The sequence below is a fragment of the Lepidothrix coronata genome, unplaced genomic scaffold (genome assembly GCF_001604755.1).
Source record: "Lepidothrix coronata isolate B3197 unplaced genomic scaffold, Lepidothrix_coronata-1.0 Scaffold110, whole genome shotgun sequence".
NCBI classification, from domain to species: domain Eukaryota; kingdom Metazoa; phylum Chordata; class Aves; order Passeriformes; family Pipridae; genus Lepidothrix; species Lepidothrix coronata.
Window position 1 is genome coordinate 2,112,981 of NW_016690290.1, and position 22,611 is coordinate 2,135,591.

Sequence of the window (22,611 nt, forward strand, 5' to 3'; positions counted from 1 at the left end):
AAATGCTGAAGTCCAGTGTTGCTTGTTAAATTCCCAAGGGTTGTTTTCCTCTTGACCCAGCAGTTGGAAGCACTGCTTCACAGTGGTTAAGCACAGATCAGATGCCCTAATGCGGAGTCCTTTCCTGCTGCAGTGCAGGATCCGAATCTGTTAAACCTAGAGAGGCTCCTGGGGAGTGAAGACTGATCCTGGGGAGCAGAGGTTCCTGAGTCAGGGTCTGTCAGTCTGAGGAAATCCTTCTTCCACTTTACCATCTATGCAGAGTGAATGCACTGGAATTAAGTGCTAAAGGACAGCTTTTGGTGCTTTCAGGTTAGTTTTCCCTCCAGCACTGGGAGCGTGTCCATTGCTCTGCCTGGACCCACCTGGTAAACTGGTGGAAGCTTGTCCTCTGCCTTGCAGTTACATTCTGCAAGACTTTTTTTCCCCCTCTTCCTTTTCAGAGTACTGGGTAGCTGGGAAATCTTTCTGTCCCAGGCAGCAGTGGGAGCAGAGGGAGCAGGGGCTGAATAAAGAGCTGCTGCAGAGCTAACTCCGGAAGAAGCTGGAGGAACTCTGGCAGCTCTGTATGGAGGTGAAGGGAAATGCACAGTGTGGCCACGCTGCAAGAATAGATCCCGCTTGTTCCTGTGGGAAACTGTGTCATGATGCTTTGGAGCAAGGAATTTTGCAGAGGTGACTGCCGTGATGTTTGGTCACACATTGTCACCAGTAAGCTCTGTGCTGGGGGGTCTGATCAGAGGAGCTTTGCTGCTCAGTGGTGCTGGGCTGAACCCTTGCTCAGTGAGCAGGCAGGGCATGGACAGTGGAGTGTGTGCACTGGCCTTCTGTTCAAGGGTTATTTCCATTTGAATTCCCACTCGCTGTAGAAGTACAGAGGACTTCTGTAGAGTGGTCACTGAGATGGACTGGGGTATCTGGGCACTCTCCCCTCTGCACAGACATTCCTGTCAGCCCTGGCTTCAGACTGTGCCAGTTAAGTCTGGCTATGGGCTTCCATTTGGAGCAGGAAGCCAGAAGACTGAAACTTCAGTCCAGGAAACGTTGAAGAAAGTATCTAATTCTCTCTCTAATAAAGGGATGGCTGTTTACCCTGGTGCTTTTTGAGCTCCTGTTGATGCCCCTCTATTCTACCCTTTCCACATTGGTACCTGTTTTGGGAGGTGAGCAGTTCACTTATATGTGGGAAACTCTGTTTCTTTGCTTCCAAATAGCTGGCTTTGTTAGCAAAAGTGGTAAGGGATTGTGCAGAAAGCTGCAAGAAAGCTTCCTCAGGTAGCCTCCTGCTGTTTCCAGCTCTGCCTGTCTCCTGAGGCACTTCTGTAACTGTTTCAGTCTTTGGATTGCTCCATCAGTGCTGTTCATCTTCCCTCAGCTGCTTAAATTAAAAAAATATGGTGAAAAATACTTGATTTCTTTGGAAATGCAGCTTCTTCTTGGATTGGAAAACTGTGAACTTCTCCCTTGACAGCTTTATTTATGAATGGTTTTTCAGTTTCTATTTTCAGTTTCTATTTCAGAACAAACAAACAAGTGAGTATTTTGGCTGTTTTGGTAACCTCTTGTTACACCATCTCTACCTTTATCCCTCATCTCATGACTGTTGGAGTAGAAGAGGGATTGTGTAAGAATAAATGTGTTTAGTACCATCATCTGTCTTGAAGCTGTGTCTGGTCTTCATCCCTCAGTACTTTCTAGCAGATAAATTCAGAGCTACTGATACAGCTGTAATATCTCCCCATCCTCTCTTCAGATGACCTTCAGTATTTAACTAATGCAGCCTTATTATACAATAAATTCTTTTTCTGGCCTTTTGATCAGTGTTCGAATAACAGTGAAAGTGTGAATAAGTACCTTTGGTGACAGGGGTTTGAGAAGAATTAGAAACCTCTCACAGTTTTGGAAGATGTTTCAGCTGAGATTTTTTCCTCCCTGTTTGAAAGGATCGTGGTTTAGGACTGGATGAGAGAAAGGTCTTTTTCCTCTGTTCTGGAATCTCTGCTGCTGTTTTCACTTGCAGAACGGGGGCTCCTTGTGTTGGCATTGTTTCTTAATTGCTGAACAGGGGCCAGTGTCATGTTAGGTGGCTCAGTCTCTGCTGGTCCACCTGCCTCTCTACTCTGGCTCTGCTGTTCCTGGCAGATATTTGAGCCTACACACGGCTGGAGGTGTTTATTTAAACAGGTTCCCTTTGCTGTCATGGGCTGCTCTGTGGCAGTTCCCTTGCAGCTTGGGCAGTACTACAAAGGATTTGTTTCTTGACAAAGATTAAAGTTCCTGAGATCCTTGCAGACGCAGAGACCATGTAGGAGACATCCAAATGGGATGGCTTTTGTTTAACCATGTGGCATGACAGCTTCAGTGGCTCTTCTCTTTGCTTTCCTGGTCCAGGCATCACATATGTGGTGAGCCCTCTCTCCATGGTCTGGATCTTTCTGCCACGTTTCCCTCTTCCTGCTGTCGCTCCCTGTGCCCGTTTCTCACTTCCGTGTAGAGCGTTTCTGTAATTGCAGGGCTGCTCCTGGATCACTGAGTTTGAACTGCAGCTGCCAGACATCCCTTGTATTTGGGATTTCTGCCTGTTTAACAGTAGAAACAGGATGCAAGTACTTGATTGTAAATTGGCAGTAAGTAAAGAGAAGTTGACCTCTTTGGCACTGTGGGGTTTAAAAAAAACACAACTTCCTTTTGGTTAGGTGAGGTGACCAGGAAAGTTACCGAGAAAAAACTTGGACACTGAACACGGTTTTTGGTTTTGCTTTTTTTTTCATTTTGTCTATTTTAACCCTGACACACTTCCTTGTGTAGAAGGCAGAGTTTTTTTAGTACAGCCAAGACCTGAGTTCTTCCATTGCTTCCCTAAATATTACAGGAGTAGTTGATCTGAAACAAACTACCTTAAGGACATCACCTTGGTGCTCTGTAGACTGGCTGTCCCTAATTCCTGCCGACTGCCTTCTGGGCTTCCTAGATGCCTTTGAAGGATAAATTGCAATCTGGTGTAGGAACTTGGTATGGTACATCCTCCTTAGTATCCCAGACAGATCAGTAATGAATGTGTGCTCTGCTCTGTTGTAGGACATGGATCCTCCTTGCATTCATGGGGTACTGCTTCTGGTTGAAAGAGATCTGACTTTTCGGATGGAGAAGCCACCAGCGAGACAGGTAATGGAACCTGGGGGTTTGCTGGGCAGCCCGTGATATCCTTTATTTAACTCTCCAAACAGTGAGTTCTCTGTGGTTGGTATCATGTTTATTCTCACATGAAATCTTTGTAGCTGTTCTCTGTGTTTTATGGTTGTGGTCTCTTGCAGGTGTGGTATTTATGGGGTTGTAATGTTTATGGGGGCTGAACAGATCTCTCTCATGCTCTGTTTATTGCCGAGTCCATCAGTGACATTCGTACCATAATTGTGTCAGTCTGCTGGGGCCCTCAGGACCAGGGGGTTTGCTGGGAACATGAATAGCTGTGTGGAGGGAGCCCTGCACAATTAACAGCACTAGTAATGCTTTTCATGCCAGTAACAAGGGGGGAAATCCTTGGTTAGGAAGAGATCACATTAGGCTGAATCCTGAACTCCCCCTTTGAAGGTTCTTGTTGCTTTCCTGGATTTTGCATATCTCCTGTTTCCTCTCCTCATACCTGGTGCTGTCAGTGGCTGAGAGATTCTGCAAGAAGGGGAAGAGGAGATGGGCATTTGTTTGAAGTTCCCTTTGCTGAAATGTCTGAGAAGGCTAACAGGAGGGAAAGTTATCACAACATCAATGAATTCCCCCCACTAGTAGTAAAACTGCCTTGGTATGCCATAGCTGTATAAGAAATGTAGGCTCCCAGCCACCCTGTGGTGAGTGAATAGATATCAGACTGCATCTTGGTCCTCCCTCTGCTTTTAAGACTCTTGCAAGAGACAAGATTGGACTGAAATTCTGTGCCTGCTGAAACCCTGAAGGCTTCAGAGCAGGCCAGTACCTCCCTTTTGGCTCCTGTGGATGAAGAGGTTGTGATAGGCATCAGGTTTGCTGTGTGTGTGGTGTAGTGTCCCAAAAGGCTAAAGAATAACAAATTCTATTAGTCCATTTCCTCATTGCCCCTCGTGGAAGAATTTGAAGTCAGAATGGACTGACTGCAGGCATGTGCATGCAGGGAGAGCTACAGAAGACATTGAACACCCTGAACAAATACAAGGAGCGTAGGAGGGAACAGAGGAAAGGCTAATAAAGACCCGGGCATGCAGGAGGAATTGGGAGCATCATCACTATTTTGTAAGGAGGTGGAAACTTCACAGTGTGTGTGGGGGAATTAAATGTCTGCACCTGAGTTTGTGTCTGGGCTGGCTTCCATGTACCTGCAGGAGCACTTCTTGCTTTAGTGAGTATAAAAATCCTCTGAGGTCCTACAGACTCACAGAAGGCAACTTATCTGTGTCAAGATCCATGAAACTCCTGTAGCAAATAGCTGCTGAGTGGAGAGTTGAGGGCAGGGCAGAGACTGCTCTGTGAGACTGTTTTTCCAGGAAGTGAGACGGGGAAGCTGGGGGCTGGATTTAACCTCCCAGACTCTCCAAACAAATGCAGATTGGAGCACAATGTGGGAACATGTGAGGGAGTTGCTGTGCTTACACCAGGAGGTACTGGCTCTGGAGAAGGCTGGCTGCTGCCAGACTTCCATCACAGATGTTCTGCCTGGTGGAACAGCGTGTTGTGGCCTGCATTCCTTCAGGGTTCGCCCACTGAGCTGTTCAACAAGCTGCTCTGAGATTGAATTGATTTTTTTTTTCTCCTTCATATTGTAGTGATATTGTAGATATACACTGTGTGTCGTGTTTCTGTGCAAGATAGATAAAGAAATGAAGGATTCTGTCTTTTGTTAACCGTCCCCTCCTCCTCCAATACTCACACTCTAAAGCAAGCGTGCTTTTTTTTTTTTTGCTTCTGTTCCTGTGCAGTTTGAACTCCTCACCTCCATGAAATCCCTCCATAAGCACATAGAGAGCTCACAGCTGCCTCTAGAACTGGATGGGACCTTCCCCTACTGCCACCGGGACTGGCTGAGCTTCCGCATGGTGAGTGGGCTGTGTGTGCTTTGGCATCTGAAGGAGCAGTGGCACAGGAACAGAGTGCAAGCAAGAGGAACCTGTCAACAGCTGAGCCTACGAGCATTAAAAGACAATGTTACTGTAACAGTTATGTTTTCAAATGAATCTCTGTTATCAAAAGAATGCTAATACTGTCTTCATAAAATGGGTGCATGACTGCAGGAAGTAAAATTTTAGTTTTCACCTCATCTGCTTGAACTGCATTAATTCTTCCTTCCCTTCAAGATATGGTCAAATCTGAAATGGAATCCTGTTTTGTTTTATACAGAGTGGCTCTTCAGTTAGAGGATTGAGAGCATACATTTCTTAAACTAATCTCAGGAGAACGTGTTGGTGTCGTGTTTCCATTGAACTAACAATCAAGAATTTGAGCATAATAAAAATAGTTAAGTCTTTTTGGTTTTGGAGCAAGTTCCCCAGATCGAGCTAAGAGCCCCATAGGAAAACTGCAGTCCTTGCAGGAGTGAGACCTAAAGTTCCTGATAATCAGTTCAGAATTCTTTTAGGAATATCTTTCACTTCCATGCAGCAGGGTACGTGCAGACTGCCAGAAATCTGCATCTGTGGCACCAATGCCCAGCTCTGTGTGTGCTTGTGCTGTGGAGGGAGCCTGGGTGCTGTGGACTCATGTGCTGTTTGAATCTTTAAAAGCTGTATTGAGAGTTAGGAGTTATTTGGCATGCTGAGACTAGACAGGATTAAATCTCTGTAAATCTGCACACAAGCTGGCTGTCTTCACAGTGAGTTTGACTTGCTCACCCTGGTGGATGACAGAATTGTCACCTCAGCTTCCAGAGGATCCAGTGGTCTTTTGGCTCTGACCCCGCTGCCCGGAGTGCTGCATGGCACAGTGCAGAAACAGATTAAGATGTCATTGATAAAACCACTGTGGCACTGGTAGGAGGCTTCAGCAGTTAGCCTTAGCATGTGGCAAATGTTAACTTATCTTTTCCAACTTATTTTAGAACCCAGTTTTGAAACTTTCATCTAAAAATACTAGGACGGACCCATGCTGATGCAGAGGTACAGAAGCCTAATCTTGGTGCCTGGGGTTGAATTCGAGATGCTGAAGTTTATTTGGCAGTGAGGAAGCAGAGGAACTTTGCAAGAGGTTATGGGTTAATTTTTCTGGGCAGAGTTGAGAATACCTCAAGAGCTGAGGTGCTCTGTGTGTGCAGGAGGGTAATTCTTGAGGGAAGGAGCATGATATCAGACTACTCCTTTGTGTCTTACATCTTAACATGTAAAATGTTACCAAAGGGAGTTAATATGGGAGTTGGTTTGTATGGATTGCCTGTGTGTACTGTGTGTGATAATGACCCACGTGCTCAGCTCCTTTAGCTCTGCAGCTATGTGGCAAATAGCATTTATTTCCTGTCTCAGTGATCTCACCTGCATCCTGCCTGCTAATCTGTCACTGCTGGGGCTGTTCCAGCACTCCGGGGAGGAGGGAGTTTGGTTCAGTATGGATTCAAACAGCTGCCTTTTTGTTTTGTTTTGAGCATGGCTATTTTGGAATAGCTGTTTCTCCCTGCTCTGATTCCAGTGACTAAAGGGTGGCATCTGACAATACTTAGGCTTCATGTCTCTGACTTTTCTAAAAAATAATGTCTCATGAACTGTTATGAAAAGTTTGGTGGTTTTTTTGTTTGTTTGTTTTTCTCTCCCCTTCCCCCCTACTCCGAAGAAAGGAAGGATTTCAGATTTGTCCATAGCTTAAGGTGCTTAATTTTGGAAGCTTTCCAGTTTCCTGTTCTTTAATTTACACTACTTTTAACATGAAGAGGAATGATTTAAAGTAGAAAAATTCCAAGTACTTGTTTTATGTTTTGTTTCTCTAAAATTCGTGCATAGTGATTCATCTTCATGGGAAGTTACAAGAAATGCTAATAATAGAAGAATGTGGGACATAAGTGGACTGATTTCTGTAAAGCATGGCCCATACAAGCACGAGTATGCAAGTTTATAAAGTCTGCATAGAGGCCTTGGGGGTAGTGTGAAGGGCCTCTCTCTGCTGGTTGAGCCTCACCAGATGGTATAATTGAACCCTTGGGTTAATGTGTTTGATTCTCTCTTGGTTTTTGTACTTTTAACCCTCTGCAAGCTCAAAACACACCTTTCCTGTCAGCTGTGAGACAATAATCTCTGCCTTGGTCCTTTCTTCTCATAGAAGCTGGAACACTTGCTACAAGGATGCCAAGGTGCTTGTGCCTTCCTTCAGGGAGCTATTCATAAAGTGGAATCTGGAAAATTACCAGAAAAAGCTGAGGTAAGCCTGTCCCTCACCTTCATCAGAGGTGGGCCTGAGAGAGAAGAGAGCAGGATAGCTCAGAAAAGCTGCAGAAAAGCTGTAGCTTTGAATTTGCAAGCTGTAGTAGCAGGGTGTTCCAAGTGCTGCGTGTCACTGAGGAGCTGGTAGGACAGCGAGAGTAGTAGAGGCTGATCCAAATGAAGTGGTAGAAGCTTCAGTGGCTCATTGATCCTTTAGTGTCACCCAGGAGATCTCTCCAGCTGGGCTTGTTGCTGATGGGTGCTGGCTCCAGCACTGGAGTGCGTTTTCAGCAGCTCCACAGCTCTGTAGCTGCCACGAGCTTTGGTGTGCCCAGGGCAGAGCAGCTGCCTCGGGCTGTGACACACCAGGTCAGTTCAAATGGCCTGGAATAAAGTGAGGTGACAGCACAGTTCTGTGTGTGGTTCCAGCTTTGCTGCTTCCAGAACAGAAGTCTGGAAGTGGGCTGGAAGAGAGGGAAGGTACAAGCACCAAGCCTGTGTTGTCACAAACATTCTCTTCCCCCTCTTGAGAAGCTGCTGTACCCCTGACGTGGTAGGACATTGCTGCCAGCTCTGCACTGAGGGTCCCAGTAGTAAATCAAGGGAAGATACCATACTACATCCATCTTGTCCCAAGGCTTGAGGCCATGCAGGTCTAGGCTCTCAGAACAGTAGGAGCTAGCTGTGAGTGGAAGATGAGGCTGAATTCCTTCTGTGCCCAGCAAGTGAATGGAACAACAGTGATGAGAATTGGGTCACAATAAGGAACGCTGTTTATCACTTGGGACTTGGCAGGCTTGAGAGACACAGCTGTGGGAACCAGCCTTCCCCTCTGCTAGGGTGGGCCCAGGTGAGATGTGGTTTGGGTGTGTTTTGGGTTGGGTGCTGGTTTTTGCCTGTTCCCTCATTGCCCGTAGGTTGCAGTAACTGCTCATCTCACTCTTGTGATCCCTCCAGGATGCAGCTGTGCTGCTGAGGACCTACAGGCAGTTGATGAAGAACGTTCTTGAAGACACACGGCTGGTCAGGCTGCAGCTGGAGGGTGGAGCACTCCTGGCCAGGCTGAGGAAGGAGGAATCTTGTGTCACCCTCACCCATGACTACAGGTGAGCCCCCAGAGTGGGAGGAGATGGAGATGAGCAAAAAGCAGGCACTGTGAATCTCCCCGAGATGCCCCTTCATTGCTGGAGGCTAGAGAGCAGCTTTGTGTAGTGAGGAATTATGTTGAAAACAGCAAAGGTGAAAAATGTAGGTTTACTTTTATCCTGACTGTTTCATCCCTAGTTCAAAAACTAGTCTATTCACTTAGATGGTTAAACTTCCTTTTTCGAGCCAAATCAGACTTATCTTCTGTAGTGGAGAGAGAGCTGGATATTTTGTGCACCTCTGAAACACAAGCCTTAATTGGTGATGCCAGTGATGAATGTTTAGGTCCAGGGCATTATCACTGTGTGATTTCCCAAGGCACTCCTTATGCAAGGGGATTTCCCAGGACCTTAACTGTGAGGAATGCTTTCTGGCTGCAGCAGGCTCTGATCTCCTCACACATTGGTACTGGTTTGCACAAACAAATAGTCTCTGCCCATTTGCAGGGTTGGTATGAGAAGCAGGGGCTGAGAGAGCCCAGCTGTTTGACATCCCCGGGGCATTGCACAACTCCTGTTTGTACTGCTAAAACACCTGAAGCCTATCAGCCTGTGAAGGCCTCTGTGCTATGTGCTGTGCAAACAACAAGGTAGAAAGGCAGCCTTTGCTCCCAGGAGCTTCCAGCCCCAGTGTGAGATAAGCCCTGGCATGTGGGTGCAGATGAGGATGGCGGGCTGGTGTGGAATGGCTCCGTGCATCCGCAGCCCTGCTCTGCTCAAACTCCGTGTTGCCATCACAAGCTGGGAGGTTTGAAGGGAGGGAATGGAGAGAAGATAACAAAATAGTTATGGAGTATTATCACCCAAACACTGGGAAGAGAAAAACACCTCTCTTTGAAAATTCAGCGAGCGACAGTGCAAATTGGTACCTGTCACTGGGAGAAGGGGGCTGACATTTTGGTGCTGAGAGGGGACTGTGGGGACAGGCTGTGTAACTATTTCTGTTCCCTCCTTGCTGTGACTGCTGTCAGCGGCTCTGGCAGGCTGTGCAGACAGTTGTCTTGCTGAACTGGTGAAGTAATCTTGATGCAATTTTGGATTGAATTAATACAGTACAGTCTTTTCATTCTCACATGACATGAGAAGCACAATAATGCGAGTTTTTGTGTTCTGTTTAGGTTTTTTTATTTATTTTATTTTAAGCAACACACAGCAACTTTAGAGTCCTAGGAGACTAGGGAGAACATGCATGGGTTTTATGTTTTGTTTTGGTTTTAAGCTAAGCCTGTGTTCTTGTGCAGGGAAATGATCAACTTTGAAACCTGATCTGACAGAGCCCCTAAGGATAATTTACTGCTTTGATTACCTTAGCAAGGGCAGGGGCGGGGGATACACACAGAATTCTTTGATTGTACAGTGTTGGAGTGCATGCTGAGGCTGTGTAGCATGTTCTCTGCTTCATTCAAGAAATATTCATTGCCTGCCTGTATGAGAGGAGACTGCATGCCATGGCTCAAATATATGTGGCTCTCTCCAGCCTGAGGAGCATAGATGAATACAGCAGGAGAAAGTTAGTCCTCTTTTAGCCTGTGGAGTAGTTGTAGAAATTAAAATCCATACAGTATCTTTACTGAGGAAATGCCTGCTTTTCATCCAGCTCAGGACAGAGGACTAAATAAATCCACTCTTCCTTGTTCCAGGATATTTTCAAATGGGGAAAAAAGCTCTATCACTTGGCTAGAGAACTCTGTATAAGGCACTTTTGCTTTTGGGGCTTCTGTGGCTCTGCACTTGCTCCTTCTTTCCAATCTGGCATGCAGATACTAAAGGTTCTGAGCTCTGCTAACCCTGTAAAGGCTCCTTTGGTTATGATTTTCAAAGGCTTCTGTAACAGATATGATCAAAGCAGGGTAGGGACAAAATACTGTAGTTGGCCTACTAAGCTGGCATGGAGAAGATACTGGTGTGTATGTGGGTCCAGTGTTCGATTTCTAACCGGTGGTGTGTGAAAATGGAACAGGACTTTGTGTGTGCACTCAGCAGGGCCTGTGGTACTGCTGTTCTGGACTTTGAATTGTAAAATCTAGACCAGTTCTTAAAGCTTAATTCCACACCCACTCTCCCAATACTTGAAATCAAATTATTTACGGAAGCAAGTCAAATGGCTTTAGTCTTCTGAGCCACCTTTTGGCTCTTGTTTCTGTCACGTGTCCCATTGTTCTTTATTCTCTCTTGTGGTGCAAAAGTCTGATAAAACAGGGAGTCATGACTGCCAGGACTTCTTAGTCCTAAGCTGAGGCCAGCTGTGAACAGGTAACTGTCCAAATGTGAGAGAATTACATATAAATAGAGGAAACAATTTTAAGAGCAATTTTCTGGACTCTCGCCTCCACTTAATTAAAATAGGCCATCCAGAAGTTGAGAACTAAAGGTAAAATTGTAGCACCAGAGCAGTGGCTTTGACAAGTTCCTCAACTCTTGGTCATCTCACAATAGGAGTCTTCTTACTTCTTTCTCCACCAAGTACCACTGTAAAATACAGCCTTGCCCATCCAGCTGCTTATCCACAAAGGGAAAGACAGACTTCTCCAAGCAGTTTTTCTGGATCTCTGCCTTTTCCCAGCTTAGCAAGGAGGAGCTCAGTCACCAAAACACATCCTGCAGGCAGCTCGTAGCAGAGAGTTGGCTCAGGGGACGTGGTGTGCTCAGATGGTCCCTCTCTGCTCTCCTGCCTCCAGGAATGGGAGTTTGGCCTGGAGTTGGTGTGGGTGTGGCACTGATGAGCCAATGTCTTTGTGGTGCCTCTTTAAGTGCTGCAGTGACAGCTTCAACAGGGGCTGGCCACCTTGGAGGTGGCATTGCCACTTCTTCACTATTGGTGGAGCTGGTTGGATTTAGAGCCAGCACATCTACCTTCACACCATCTGCTGTGCTGAAGGCTCCTCCAGGTCTGTTGGCTGAACTCGTAGAGGTTTTGCTGCCCCAGTCCCTCTGGGGATTGCAGTGCAGAGCTGTTAGCCTAGCTGAAGTTCTGTTGGTGAGCGTGGACAAATGCCATGGAGACCTCCATCACTTCAGTGCTGTTAATACTTTTTTGCACTTGCAAACAGGAAATTTTTAACTACCACTGTCTTTAATAAGGAACATAGAGTTGGTTAGCAGGTGTAGCTTTGGCTTCTGGCTGTCTAGTGTAGTGATCAACTAACCTGTAGCTTGCAGGCAGCTCACTGACCCAGCTGTGGAAGGTGGACTAATGCACTGCTGCTTTTGTGGTGGATTTAGAAGATTTATGTCTTATGATGGAGGTATCAGAGAAGCTGCCAGAAGTCAGGCAGCAGCCATGGGAGCTCTTGCTAAAGTGAGTCAGCCATGTGGGGCTGGGCAGCAAGGCAAGGAGACTTTTGACCTGGTCTTTAGCCAGACATTTTCCACTGTTGTTCTCATTATTGCTGATCTTCCAGCATAGCCAGAGCTGGGAATGTGTGCCCAGACAAACTGTCCAGTGGTGCCTTTCGTCCTGCAGATATGCTGTGAGTCACAGGTGGAGTAAAGAAGGAATAAACATTTTATATTAATGCAAAGATGGTTTATGCTAGTTAAACCAGGATACACCTGCCACATGCCTGGCTCTCCCAGAGAACCCATGTTCTCACTGTGGCATGGGAGTGGGATTGCATCATGCTCTGCATGGTGATGGACAAGATATCCCCAAGGCTGGAGGTGAGAGCTGAAAGGAAGAGAAAAACCTCAGCTGGTGAAGGAATGACCACGTTGAGTGCTTGGCTCTGTGCAACATGGAACCAGAAAAAGCATAACCTCTTCCCCCAAGCTCCTCATCTGAAAAGAATCTGTGCTTGCAAGCTGTGAATAAGCAGCTTATAAATAGATGGAGGAGTGAATTCTCCTTTGTTTGCAGTATAGTTAGTGTCTGTACTTTGAGGGTGGAGTGGTGAGAGGCAAGAGCTGGTTTTGTGAGCTGGCTATTTTTAGTGTGGCTTGGTGATCTGGTTGGAAGCCCTGGGTGGGGATCTGAGCAGAGGTAATGGACAGCACAGAGCAGACTTCCTGAGCAGCAGCTGCCAGGTTCCTGATGCTGGACCTGACTCAATAACAGCAACAAAGAGGATGATCTTAGAGCACAGTTCTTGTGCCTATCTTCCACAGACACTATTGAGGCACTGAGTGTGCTTGAAGCCATGACCAGTTTTTGATGCAGTGGGTTATAGCTGTGTGATGTTGCACAGCTCATGTTTGTGGGTCTTCAGCAAGACTCCTGCTAGTAGCAACTCCTTGGATGCTACAAGGCTGGCACATACTGCTCTGCAGAGTGGTGTACAAGCTCCCTTTGGTGGAAGTAAACCTGGATAATGTGCAGGCTCTCTGCCCCTTGCCAAGGAACTGCACAGCACCATCTGAAGCTCTGTCTGCCTGGGGTAGAGAAAGAAGAGACTAAGCTGATCATCCAAAATATGGGACAAGTTGGGAGCAAAGTTAGAGGTGTCTGGTGTGTGAGTCCTGGTCTGGGCAGACTGGGATTCTTGGTTTGGAAGGTACAATGTGTGCACCTCCAAGCTGGCAGCTGGTGCCATAGGCTGGTGGTCACAGCCAGGAGCTTACACTGGGAAATCCTCCCTGGAGGCATCATTGTCTTCTGCCATCCCTTTTCTTCTTCTTCAGAGATGTGTGTCTGCTGTGTCTCTGTGTGCTTCAGGAGATGGTAGTGCTTGTGTCGTTCTCATTGATGCCAGTTTCTTGGTTCCCTTAAGCAGTACTTGCTCATCTTCAGCCTCTCTGGGAGCTTTGGGAGCCTCTCATGCTGCCACTCCTGACATGGTCTGCGAGAGGCACCTGGCACTGGTAGGTCCTTCACATGTTCCTCCCGTGGACCTAATCCTGAAACCTTCATCGTGGGACAATCTCTCAGTGTACCTTTGAAGTGAGATGAAAAAAAAAGGTGCTTAAATTCAGGCCTCAGAGGTTGGCAGCTCTCTGCCCCGAGACGCCTCTGCGCTGTTGCTGGTGACACAGAAGGTGCTGACGAGCACTAACCCTTGGCCGAGCAGGGGTGGCAGTGCTTGTCCACGGCTTTATTTGTTTGTGTCAGGTGGAGGGAGGAGCACAGGGCGACATTTCGACCCAAACACATACCGTGCTGCTTGGTATTCATTCTGGTTATGGTCTAACCTGTTCCCTCTGTTTGCCTGGTGGTTTTAGCCTGGTAAAAAGCACTTACCCTTGCATTAAACAAACCTCATTGCTCCACACATAAAGGAGTGTGGAGCTGGAGCTGTTGTCCTCCTGAGTGCATGAAGTGCTGTGTGGAGTCAGTTGTGGCATTTGCAGAAAGGTAAAAGATTGCAGAATTCTATCTAGGTAAGTTTGCATTGTTCTTTTAGGCTTTTTATGAGATGATTCCCCTCAGCTCCCTTTCTGTTGTTTATTTTCTGCTGTTTTATGTCCTAAATCATCTTGGATTCAGTGAGAATTTACCCAGAAGACTCCAGTTTTGCTTGGTTTTGTTTGCAATATTTGTCATGCCAACAGGGCATTAGGTAATTAATGACACACTGTTTTATCTGTTTAAAAATGTTATGGAAAAACTTGCAAAAACTTTCCAGTATAGGATGTTAGCTGAACCGCCTGACATTCCTGCCTCAGCCCAGACCATCCCACAAGTACCATTTTTTTATATGGCTACACTGGGATAGATGCTTTGGTTGCTGGAGGTGGTTAATAGCACAGTCCCTGCTATTATAACGTGGGAAGTGGGAAAAATGAGGATGTATCAGGGAAATAGGTATGTGGTTTTTAAATGACAGTGTGTGTATGTTTGAGCTGGACGCCCTGAAAGCCTGGGAGCCCCAACTCCCAGGCTCACAACCATTAGACTTTTGTTGAACCTCAATATAAAATATAAACAGGAATAAGTTAATGCACATGAAAGAAGGTTTGGAGGTAGAAACTGTTTACAGCTGATAGAAAACCTCAGCTTGAAGCTTGGTGTTCCCAGGATGGTGTTTGCACATCTTATCTCAGGCTCCACTGCAGAGTGAGCTTTCCCCCTACCCAGGCTACTTGTTGGTTTGAGATTTCTTACAGTGTTTTTTTTTCCAGTCAGTTTTATGGATCTTACTGGGATTTAAAATCAACCAGAATCTGAGCACGGTTTTATTGTAACTGAATGCAAGCCAGGCTGCAAAAAGAATCAAAGGTCACAGCTTGGGACCACACTTGGACACTTGTTTAACTGTGCATTGATTCCTTGGCTTTTAAAGGGATTTCTTGGTATATTTCTGCTAAAAACATGTTTAAACAAACAAAAGAGAATTCTCTCAGCAATTATGGTCTGTCGTGCATGGTATTAATTGGATGAGTTGCTCCCAGTGCATGTGCTTGTCAGGTAACCTAGTGAGGAGGGATTCAACCAGGTCTGTGGTCTCAGCTAGATCCACCATTCCCATCCTCAAAAGGAACAGGAATCCCACAGGCAACCCCAAACTTGATGTTTGACCCCTGTGCCTTTCTAAGGACACTTTAGGGTTCTGAAAACTGTACCCAGTTTCTCAAATACTTTTATTTGGCAATTGAAACCACCATGGTTATTTGTGTGCTGCAGAGGATAATTAGTTTATTTATCAATATCTGCTTTAGCTTCACCATGGCCAGTTTGAATTTTAACCTCAGCTGCACGTGAAGGTCTCAGCTTGAAGAGCAGGATTGTGCTTTTGAGGTTGACCTCTTTTTGTGAGATTATTACAAATATGACACTTGTGTAGGTTGCTACCAAAAGGAATTAATGACCAAGAATGGCTCTAATGCATTTCTCTTCCTGCAAAACACCCCTCAGGCACACAGGACTGTCCCTGCAAAAGCTGGAAGGATTTCTTCCTGAAGGATTGCTCAGGATGTTTAAGTGGTTTGTAGCCAAGGTATCAGCACGTGTGATCTGGGTGATGTCTTTGGACTAATTCATCCTTTAAACCTCCTAGTTGCCAGGTCCTGTTGATTTTCTGCTAACACCTGTACTAACACACACATCCACAGGGGAAGTTCAGCATCAGGAGTGGAAGACTAGATGAAGCTGATGTAACATCTGATTGTGCTGCTTCTAAATTACAGAATGATTAGGGATGTATGATTTTCCAGGGCAGGTTAGCTGCTCTATACTTGCCTAAACATCAAATACAATACTGAAATGTAGCATTTCCTTCCATCCGTGAATTTTTACAATTCTAGAATTGACCAGGGCTGGGCAGAGGATGACCCCTCTGGTTAGATCTGTAGTTCTTGCTGTTGGTTAGGGCAGTTCTTCTAGGGGTGGAAAGTGCAGGACAGTAATGGCTCTGCTGCTCCCCTCCCTGCCATCTCCTCTTTGTGTGTCTCTGGCATCGGCACACGTGGCTCATGCAGCACCTGCTTTTGTGACTCTTTTGTGGCATCTATTTTTTGAAAACAAAACAGGTATTTTGCTTTGAAAAATAAAGTGTAACTCTCCAAGGCTGGCCTCTTTGAAGAATGGATTCAGACAGAAATGGCCTTTCTAAATTATAGGTTTAAAATTACCCTACCATTATACAACAGCTTGGCGCTTCTCCAGAAAACCGAAGATGTTTGGAACCTTTTCCACTGAAACGATAATTGCCCAATGAAAACAGGATTTGGGGAAACATAAACTGACATCAAGCTACTCCTTTTTGCTATAAATTATATTGACTCTGCACTATTGCAAAATTACTTTTGATGATTTGACCATGGAAGAATGTAGCGAAAGACTCTTATTACCACACTGCCATGTGCAGGGAAATTGCAATACTTCCACTCAAATCTGAGTTTAGACGAGACTTTCCACTGACTTCAAACAGCTCTGCCTTTTGTCCTCAGAGTTGCACAGGCCACTATTAAAATATCTTTAAGGTTCTTAACAACCAGGTGTTTCCTTTGTGTGGCAGGATGGAAGTCACTTTTTTCTTCTTCAACCAAATTTTCAATATTTGGTTTGTTTACTCCAAACTGCCTTGAAGGCAGTGATGGACAGGAATGAAAAACTCCCGAGTCTGACTCTGAAAAAGAAACAGGTATTTGTGCAAAGTGTCATTTTTTCCCATGAAACTCCCTGTTGCAGGATACAGTGGAGTTTACTAGTATACTGGAAATCATTTAGGAAGTTTTTAAGATCTAGATCAGCAAATGGATAAACAGATGTGGAGAGGTTTGGGAGAACATGCTTAATGCCCAATGGATACTGTCTGTGAGCACTGGAAGTGCCCAAGTGAATCAAAAAAACAAACTTTCCCATGGACTGTGAGTGACTTCTTTGTTTGGCTCAGTTTGCCTACCTACTTTATACTACAGGGTGGAAAGGCTTATATTTTCCTCTGTGTAAGAGAGTAAAAGATGGATGTTACTCAGAGAGCCTGTTGGGCTGGTAAAAGTGAACTGTCAGGGGACTGACAACATATGAATGGAGTTACCTTGGAGATGCAACAGAAGACCAACAACTAGACATTGAGGTTTTAATGAATGCCTGCCAAGCGAGGCAGAACGTGTGAAAACAGCGTGGCTGGTCCTTGAAACAAAGGACTGAGGTGCTGGGATGCTGAAGGAACTCAAAGAGGAGGAGGAGTGGTGTAAGGCCACACCTGAAGTCCCTCTGGGGCTCTGAGCCCAGAGGAGTTGTTTGGAAACATTTATTTCTGTGTGTCTTGTGTGCAGTCACTCAGGAAACCATTGGCAGGCCCATGAAAAGGGGCAGCCTTTAAGTGTTGGGTTGTGCCTGATAAGGGTATCAATAGCCTGCTGTGAGAGAACAGAGAACAAAATCAGTTAATTGACAAGAGAAAGGGATTTTGATTATACATATACCTAAACAGCCCAACTTACAGATAAAAGCAAGAGCTAATTTCCAGCCCTCTTCTGAAATGAATTCTCTACCCAGTCCCTGCTTATGGTATAAACTCCCAAATGCATCCTAGACTGACTCCAGGTAAGTTTGAGATGCCTGTGGATTAGTAAAGGAAAGGTTTTCTGTGTGTGTGTTCTGCATCAGGATGTCACTGTTGGTACCATTGAATCAGCTGAGCTAGAGGGCAGATGACTGAGTGTGTGTAGACTGTAGATCTGTCACTGCTGCAGTATTTGCTGAGACAGGGATTACATCCCCTGGGGCAAAGGGCTGAGTGCTCACTTCTGAACTGGAGCTCCCTCCCCTCTGCTGCAAGTGCACAGAAGACTTGGTCGTACTGAGATCTTCAGGGTCTGGCTCTTTATTTTTCTTGTATTTCCAGTAATATGGGATAATTCCTTCTGTGGAAGGCATGTGTGGGGCCAGAAGAGTGCTCTTTGGATTTTTCTCAGTCGTTCAGCTCAGCACTGAGAAGTTCTCTCTAGACCCTTCTCCTGAAGTACTTGGTGGGTGGGCCAGTGGGAGTATTTTATTGCTGCAGTTTTGAACCTGACTTTCCCTGGAGGAGTTTGCTGGACATAAGGCCAATACTGATCTCAAGTGTGCTCCAAGGGACCAGTCTTGTCCACAATGGCACAGTAAATTCACCTCTTTACACAGTGACCTTGTGGCAGGCCTATATCTGTTTATAAAAAAAAAATACTTGAAATGTGTTGTGGGGTTTTTTTTTTTAATATAATCGCTTCCTATCCCTCTACCTTGAGGATGATTCTTTTTCCCCATAGTTATAGAGTTGTCTTCAGGAAAGCTGATGTTTTGTGACTTTAGGAAACGTGCTCTCTGCTATGTGAGAATCTGTAGTATTTGTTAGGGCCTTGGAGCCGAGGTTGTGACTGACTGCTGTCAAGGAAAACTACTCATATTTGAGGCAGCTGGGGGTTTGTTTCCTCCATCAGGCATGGAAAGGGGTGGAGTGGGAGTCCCTGGCTCCCTTCCCCTGTATCAGATCACGCTCTGTGCTAGGTCAGCCAACGTTAGAGCTGGAACTCTTGTCTCGAGTCCCTGCACCATAAGTTACCATCTGGCGATATCTCGCTGAGTGCTGAAGCCACATGTCCTTGTTTGGTCGTGGGCTTGGGTGGACAGAAGGACTCCCATTACAGAAAGGTCTAGCAGGTCGATCTAGTTTGCTGATGAGCGACATCAAAGAAGTACCATCAACACCAAAGTGATTTCCATGGAAGCTCAGAGAAAGGTTTGAAAAATACTTTGCCTCGTGAGAGGATAATTGCAAAGTTTGCATGTAACAGCCCGGAATGCCTAAAGTTATAGGTGCTCGCTTGTCTGTGCCTATGGGAGGAAGAGTGTTTGCTGTATCCATGTATTTTCCTGAGTGGATGAGAGCATTCATGCCAGCAGGGATTCAGCCTCATGGGAGTAAGGCCGAAGGGTGTCTGCCTGTCTGGCCATCAGTGGGCTGGAGCCTTACTCAGAAACTGGGACCTGACAGCTACGCTCTGCTGCACGAAACCCAGCAGTGTTAATGGTGTTGCCAAATTTAACTTCCAGCCATCTCCCAAGCTGTTTCTCATTAGCTGTCCCAGCTGTGTCACTGCTGCTGACGGGAACTGGCCTCCACAACCTGCTCTGTAAACACACTTTCCAGAGCTCAGCTTGGACAATGGTTGTGGCTCTGCTGCTGCGAGTCCCCTGGGTTGGATCTGGGTCCATCCCTAGGAAAGGATTACGAAACAGAAGGCTCATATCATCACTGTTTGTTTATGGTGGTTTCAGGAAATGTGGGAGCAGCGTTACAGAGCGGATCTTTCCATTGAAGCCTGTGGATTCTCTGTAGAGAACCTGTCTGCTCTGCACTGCAGTAGCACTGATCTTAGTCCAGAAACAATGCGGGTATTTTTGGCTGCACTTTGGAGGAATTCATTCAGTCTAATGGCATTTCAAAGAGGAAAAACAAAAGTATCCAGGAGCCTGAGGTTTGAGAATTTGGCCATTGCACACTGGGTGGAATTCTGAATGGAAAAATAGTGTGGATTTCTGCTATGCAGAGCTAGGTGTCCAGACCTATTGCGCTACCTCGTGTCAATTAAATACTACAAATAAAAACTACAGGATGTCTGCCACTAAATGCTTGTATTCAGTTGCCTTTCATAGGTTCAAGATTGCCTGTAACCCAAGACAGAAATAAATATGTATGCTGAATTGCTTTGAATTAATTTCCATTAGCAGTATTAGCTACCAGTATTGCAAGGGCTTTAGATAATTTTAATAATATGATAAAAAAGCTGTGCTCTCGTAAGTCAGAAGGTTGTAAGGCAATTGCAGAATGAAAGCTTAGGGTAAGTGCAGGAGATGAGCAGGCAGCTGAACCTGCTGGTGTAGAGCACAGCTGAAGGAGGCTGTAGTGTTTTGTTGAGCCCATAATTGTAAAAGGGGCGAAAATCTTGAAGCAGAAGAATCAGCTTGAATGCTCTTCTGTCTCCTGGATCCCATCTGTAATTCACCCAAGCCTGTGCTGGAGAGGTGTTGCACACATGTAAGTGGAACTTGCTAACATTCATCAGCTAACCAGGATGTGCCAGGTCCCTGGCTCCAGCATCTGAGGGCACTGGGCTCTTCCCAAACCCCTCCATCCCTACCTGTGCACTGCACGGGGGGTGTGAACCCTGCTGTGGGCAGCCCAGCAGGGACAGTGCCGCCTGCTGTTGCCTGCTGGGCTTTGGTCAACACAGCTGCCTGGGGAAGACAGGGAGCTCAGGCTGTGAATCTCTCCACCACAACATCGTCAAATCCCATTTCTCTTGGCGCTGGGCTGTTGGACGCTTTGCCTTTTTGTTTGGCTGGTGGAAATCCTGAGAGTGAGTGAGGCATTGGGCGCTTTATGTTGTTGTTGTCACTCGGGAAAGATTTGCTTACTAGTGATTGCTTATTTACTTATTTTAATTAAATTCAAATGATGGTTTTAGACGCTGAGACTCACTGACCCTGTGTTTTGTGAAAGCCCATTGATGCAAATGATCTGTGTTTATGAAAAGCTGAAAAGTGTGGCAAGTATGGTAAATTTTGCAAGGAGCCTGGCTGGGAGAGATGCTCTTGTCCTTCCTGCCAGGTTGTCTGCATTGGGATCAGAGTGTTGAATCACAGCAATGTGCAAGGAGCAGCAATATTCTCCTCTGTTCTCCATAGGGAGATGGCCACTGTGGGTCCCACAGGGAGGATGAGTGCAGCACTGCTGTTATCCAGGTCATGTTTGCATGAAGTGCTGGGGGAAGGACCTAATGCAAAACCCCTGACCAGACTTGTGTCCCCTTCCAGAGATGCCCTGGATGCTGCCAGCGTGCTCTATAATCGAGTTGATGAGGGCGTTCACCGACTGGTGATGTTGTCAAACAAGCGCATCCAGGAACTGGAGCTGGTGATGGAGTTTGAGAAAGTGGAAGAGTGTTTTAAGGAGGTAAGGCCTGCCTGTCAGTTCCAGTGGCTGCCTGCTGCTGCCCTGCAACACTGTGTCCCACAGCAGGAACTGGGGACCTCCCTTGTGTGGAGCTGTACAGTGGTGCCTGGAGATGCTTAAAAAAAACAACTGAACATAAGAATTTGGGATAGAGTTTTCAGACGTGCTGAGAACGAACCCACTGTTTTGCCTGTTATCTCCTGATACCAGGTAAAAGTCTCCTGGCTTCTCTCTAGGTGTGGACCAGTCAAACCCCATAAGCATCTGTGAGGTGGCTCATAAGTAAGCACCACATACTGGTGGGTGTCTTTTTTTGACCCTCCCAGCAAGACTGTTGGTGAGCCATTCTTCATGCTTCACCTTGAGAAGCAGCAGAGCGATGACAACAAGCTGATGCTCAGCCTGTGTGTCCCCTCTGGGCCATATGTCCTGCAGGGTTTGCTGAATGAGCGTGCCCCACACTAGCTGCCCATCCCTGCAGTGCACTCTGTTGTTTAGATTCCTGTGCTGTGCTCAGGTCCCTGATACCTGATAAGCCCAGGCACACTCCTTCCCCTCTGGGTGCAGCCGCAGGCAGATTGGTTTGCCTTTGGGTGCAGCCCTGTGTACAGTCTCCAGGCAGGAAACAGCCTCTTGTCCTTAGCCCAGGAGCCGTGCTCAACCCCCCCTGCACTGCTGTGAGACCTTCGACTTCCCTTCATATGGTGCTTGTTGAAGCTCTTTACAGCCATGGCATAACTGAAGCAAACAGACACTGGCTTTCAGAAAGACCTCTGAAACCATGTAGGTGGAGAACCTTAAAAAGTCAGAGTAGCCCAGGTCTGAGTGTCCTACAAGAGTTAATCAGCCTTTCAGTGTCGCACATCCTTAAGCCTGAAATCAACCATGAGATTATGGAGTCACACCATTTCCTGTGCTGCAGCTCATCAACATTGAGAAGGTTCATGTGTCCTTAAAAATCAGTATTAGGATCCATTTCACCATTGCTCTTCTGGGATTCTGGGCTCCTCTCCTCTGGAGGGAACTGGATTTGCAAAGGAGCCTGTAGCCTACCTGTTGTTTTCACAGGCTGAGGTGGATCCAGGAGTTTTAATGACTTCCCATTTGGAGGTAGACACTCGGGCGCCATGCAGTGTGTGCTCAGGACAAGAAGTGTGATGCAAGAACCTGGTAGAGACTCTCTTAGAGACATATAGGTTCCTAAATACCAGGCAGAAATGTAAAAAAGGCACAAAGGCAGGCTCTGCAACCTGTCCCTGCTTTAAGTTGAACTTCTTTTTTTTATTCAGTTGAGTAACACTGACTGTTCCCAGCTTACGTTTCTTGCAGATCACTAATGATGGCAGCAGCTGCTCCCACTTTTAAGCCTGCCTAGGAGCTCTAGGCAGCAGCAGTGTGTCTCTCTGCAGTGCTGAGAACCCATCCCAGTGGGCTTGTTCTGTGGGTACAAGACTAGGAGTTTGTCCTGGACTGTGCAGTTGAGTTGGGGTATGGATTTAGATGATACAGGAGAACAGGATGCTTGGGCGTTAGGAAACACTTAGTGGGCGTTAGGAAACACTTAGTCTGTCCCTTCCCCGAGGTGCAGCTATGCCTGGAGCATTGCAGACAAGTTTACCAGCCTGTTTTTAAAACCCACTGATGATGGAGATGCTGTGTTATCCTGCCTGGCCTCCTGGGACTGCTTTCCTTTTAGGAGGGTCTTGTTAGTCAGTCCTCTACCCCTGTTTGAGGATATAGGCTGATAAGTGCAGCAGAGGCCACCCTCCATTGAGGAACCTGCAG

General features: G+C 46.3%; 1 protein-coding gene across 4 annotated transcripts in view; it reads left to right on the top strand.

Annotated features, from left to right (window-relative positions):
* The window catches only part of PLEKHG4 (pleckstrin homology and RhoGEF domain containing G4), an 83,347-nt gene that overhangs the window by 33,533 nt on the left and 27,203 nt on the right, over positions 1-22,611 (top strand). For all 4 annotated transcript variants that reach the window (XM_017824182.1, XM_017824183.1, XM_017824185.1 and 1 more), the window contains exons 7-11: positions 3,079-3,165; positions 4,947-5,063; positions 7,267-7,365; positions 8,325-8,473; positions 20,688-20,826. In XM_017824182.1, coding sequence (XP_017679671.1) covers positions 3,079-3,165; positions 4,947-5,063; positions 7,267-7,365; positions 8,325-8,473; positions 20,688-20,826 — 591 coding nt within the window. The remainder of the gene's footprint in view (positions 1-3,078; positions 3,166-4,946; positions 5,064-7,266; positions 7,366-8,324; positions 8,474-20,687; positions 20,827-22,611) is intronic.